Source organism: Crocuta crocuta, unplaced genomic scaffold, assembly GCF_008692635.1.
Source record: "Crocuta crocuta isolate KB4526 unplaced genomic scaffold, BGI_CrCroc_1.0 scaffold692, whole genome shotgun sequence".
Classification (NCBI taxonomy): domain Eukaryota; kingdom Metazoa; phylum Chordata; class Mammalia; order Carnivora; family Hyaenidae; genus Crocuta; species Crocuta crocuta.
Window position 1 is genome coordinate 930,636 of NW_027532877.1, and position 4,229 is coordinate 934,864.

Genomic DNA, 4,229 nt, shown 5'->3' on the forward strand with positions numbered 1-4,229 from the left:
GGGGCGCAGCCAGGCTGGGGGTGGGGACGCTCGGAGACCAAGACTGTCCCCGGCCTCGCTATTTTTTATTGAATGCTTCAAAAATACATTGAACTTCAAAAGGCACCTCCCCAAGCAGCCTGGAGGCTGGCTGGAGGGGGAGGGCCGGGGGAGGGTGTCAGCCTCCGGGGTGACTCTTCCCTGGGAGGGGGTCAACTATGCGCCCTGGAATTACCTTTCGCTGGCGGGGAAAACCTGCCTTCCCCTCGCGCGCCACAGCCAAGTCTGCGCGCAGCTGGCCGCATTCCGCGCGCGCGGGGGAGCCCTGGGTCAGCGGGGTCCCAGCAGAGATTCGGGGACCCGGGGGGCCGCTGGGGCCCTGCCATTTCACCCCCCACCCGAGTCTGGGGGTCTGCCGGCGAGATCTTGCTTTTTTTTTTTTTTTTTTCTGCACACAGAAGCAAGGAGATAGTTTTGACTCGCATTTTCCGGATCTACGTGAAAAGGGAGAGCGAGCCTAAAAACGAAAACGTTCGCCGTCGTCGACCATAGGTTCGGTTGGACTCGTGTGGGAACCGCGGACTTAGGGGAGCCGGGCATTCTTTTTCCATTAAACCTTAAGTATCTGAAATTGCTATTCAACCCGATTCTAATCAGTCTTCTTCCCGTCTCGCGTTTTGCTCCCTAATTTAAAGGAAAAGTAATTTCAGATCGAAGCGGCTCCCTTCGCCCCAGTAAGGGACTTTTGTTTTTAGCTTTCGAACTTGAGTGACAGCTCATTTGGGTTCCGTGGGGGCGGTCTTAATTACTTAAAGGCGAAGAGAAGGGGACTGAGGAAGCCAGTGGGGACAGAAAGATTACGCTTGCTGGAAACTTTTCTAAAGACAGCATTTCACAGGAAGCCCAGAGACATTTCAATAAAAATTTATTGAAATTTCAATGCTGTTTTTTAAAGAGAGGGGAAGAAATACAGAAAACCAAAGAACTCATCAACAATTATAACACAAAATATACCTTCATGAGTTTTTGTCTTTAAACCATCTCTCAGCACCTGACCTGTGAACTGGGACTATATAGCTCTAGAGGCACCAAATTCAAAACACCATCAATATTGAAGACAGTAGTCAATCCCACTTCGTTTTGAAGAAATCAGACTAGCAAATACAAATACAAAAGAAAAATTAGGAAATCAATCCACAGCCTCTGCACTCCCGGCCCCCCCCACCCCCGCCCCTCCCAAGCAATCTCAGAAACACTCTTAGGGTGTTCTATTTTAAGGAATTTAAGGGAAGTTGCACACCTCCCCAGTTTGGGGTGAAATAGACAATGGCCTCTTACCCCAACTCTTGGACACTAAAAAAAGAAAAATCCTTTTTTCTTTTCTTCTCAGACAGCTCTTTGGAAAGTCTGTTGGGTGTCGGTGCAGAAAGTGTGTTCTCTAGTTTTAAAAGCAATCCTGTGGCCTTGAAATAAAATTGACGAAAGGAAAACAAGAACACAAAACCTGGCGGCTGCGATCTTATTTACATAGAGCTATGTACAACGTCAATAAATTAAAGTTTAATTTTCCGAGCATTCATATTCCACCTATTTACAGGAGTTATCAAATAATTACATAAATACTTTGTCTAATAGTCTCGCTTCTTCTTTATTATTTTTCTTAAAACCTTGTTATTGCATATAGAGGAAAGAGAATTAACTGAGACATAAATCCTCCTACAAAGCGGAGATAAAATAAATTCATTGTGTGTGTGTTTCTCCTCACCCCTTCTCTTTAAATCCTCCCCTTTGGGCTTGCCGATTGGAAGGTAGAGAATGGGGGGGGGGGGGGGGGGTTCATTTTCTTTTCTCTCTAAAAGCAAGCATTCAAAATAAAAACCGCAAATACATTACTGTGGACCATGCAAAGAAGAGACCTATAGCGGCTCTTAAAACATCACAAGAATATTAAAAAGACACAGATTTCCTTAATAGAGACCAAACAAGGGTGGCAAGGACTTCCTTCCCCCAAACAATGCTTCTCCGTCATTTATTTAGAACTGATATGCAAGTCACGATAAAGTTTTTAATGTTCACAAACAGAATCATGTTAATGTATTCATTTGTCCCCAGTATATTTTTTTAAATTTTATTTGTTTTTGTTTCTACTTGACACGGTGAAGGAAAAATATATATATAGAGAGAGAGACAGACAGATCTGCACTGGGGGAGAAGCCTTTCCACACCTCCCCTTCTGGTGGGCCTGGCCACCTTCTCCCCACAGCAATCAGAGCGGTCTAGAGGTGCTGTGGCCAGAAAGGGTTTAACTCCTACCCCAACTGCTCAACGCAACAGACATTTCTGGGCCCCAGAATCCCAGTCAGATCCTGGATACAGAGACCACGCCGGGAAGACGGGGCCTGTTTCTAGCACGTTGCCGAGGAGTCCGGCACCCCCTTCCCAGGCAGGACCGCACAAAGGGCCAACCCCGCGGCGCGCCCGCGGTTTATTTTACATCCAACAAAGTGCACTGCAGACTGGAGACTGGAATGAAGAGGTCTGCCTGGGGAGGGCCCTACGGGGACCCGCTGCGGGACCTGTCTGGCTTGGCCTCCAGGCCGCTGACCAGCCGCTGGATGCTCTGCAGTTCGCTGGTGGCCGCCTCCTTCTCTGGGCAGAGTTTGGGCGACAAGGACACAGAGCTGGAAGAGAGCGTGGAGGAGCGGCTGTTGAGTTCCGAGCCCGAGTCCACGGCCACCGAGGCCGGGCTGGCGGCCAGCGCGGCGGCTTTGCCGTCCAGGGGCCCCGCGGCCGCGGCCATGGACGGCAGGGCGGTGGTGAGCAGGCCGCTGCTGTCCGGGACGGGCATGGGGATCGAGTAGGGGCTGTAGCGCAGCCGCGGGCGCATGGTGTTCAGGTTGAGGAACGGGTGGCGGTGCACGGAGCTGGACGCCGCCGCCGAGGATGCTGCGGCCGCCGCGGCCATGTACGTGTACGGGTAAGGGAACAGGCTTCCGAAAGGCGACATGGCCAGGCCCTGCGGGGGGAGAGAAACACGGATGGTGAGTTGGCCCAGCGGGAGCAGCGCAGCAGCGGGAAGGAGCCAACCTCCAACCTCGACCATGCCCCCCGCCCCCCTCCCCCCAACCTTGGGGCCTTGGGCGAGTCATTAATCTCTAGGGGCTGGGGCACTCAAGGCTTCCTTCTCCAGACCGCTTCCCTCCCCATGCCCCAGCTTTCTGACGGAGAAAAAAACAACCCGGAGAGAGTTCCTACACTTAGGGGCTTTGGGTAGCGGAATGAGCTAAGGCTCGCAACGCCCTCCACGGGGCACCTGGCCAGAAGAACTGTTAGAAATTCTCCATTGGGGTCAGCTGGTGCATCTGATAAATGGGGCTGCAGGCTAGTCCTGCCACAAAGGTGGCCCAAGTGCAAAGCAGGGGGTATCACTTACGGGACATACACTTGCTAAAGGCAATTGGGTGGGTGGGGGGAGCGGAATCACGTTTGCCCTAAACAGAGACAAAGAAAGCCTCTGGCCAGATACACTAGTACGACAGGTAGAGAAACCGAGGTAAGGCCCCACGGGCACAGGAGGTCACTCAGCTTCAAGTGGCGGAAGCAGAACTGAAAATGCAGGGCCCCTGACCTGGGCCAGGTCTCTCTGTCCTTGGCCTTGGGGTGCCTCTGCTACCTGTTTGCCGGGCAGCCCCTCTGGGGGCAGAGTCTGCAGGAGTGGGGAGCAAGGGGAAAAAGCCAGAAGCCAGCCATGTTCTCAGCTCCCTCCGCCGCCTCCCAGAGGGGAGCAAACCCTGCCTCTTGGCTCAGAGAAGGGAGACGAATGTACTCAGACAAAACAAAGGCAAGGGCGTGCAGAAAACCCCACAGAGCCTTCCTCGCTGGGTTCAGAGCACTTCCAAGCGGCCAGAGACTTCTCCCCAGCTGCCCTGCGCCCCAGCACAGCTGTCTGAGCCGCATAAGGGGCCGCCAGGCCGAAGGAGTCGGCCCCTCTCCTCTGACATTTCCCACAAAGGCACAAACCATTAACCCTTTGGAGGGCAGGCCGGCCTGTCTGGGGCGAACGACAGGGACACGCGTCCCACAAGCCCACCCCCAAAATCCTTACCCCTCCCTGGTGGGATTCCCGGTGGGCTGTGTTGGCTAGGAACCATTTAAAAGACATTTCAGCTCCTAAGAGGAAAATCAGAGACCCTGAAGAAGGGCCTGAGGTCAGAGGGCCTGGGGTAGAGCCTCGCCTCCGCCACTTGGCG

General features: G+C 53.1%; 1 protein-coding gene across 1 annotated transcript in view; it reads right to left on the reverse strand.

The window, feature by feature from the left end:
* Positions 1–887: 887 nt before the first annotated feature.
* The window catches only part of TBX3 (T-box transcription factor 3), a 13,273-nt gene continuing 9,931 nt past the window's right edge, over positions 888–4,229 (reverse strand). The window contains exons 8-9 of the mRNA XM_077745637.1: positions 3,608–3,685; positions 888–3,118 (exon numbers count right to left, since the gene is read on the reverse strand). Of these exons, the coding sequence (XP_077601763.1) occupies positions 2,534–3,118; positions 3,608–3,685 (663 nt within the window). The 3' untranslated portion in view covers positions 888–2,533. The remainder of the gene's footprint in view (positions 3,119–3,607; positions 3,686–4,229) is intronic.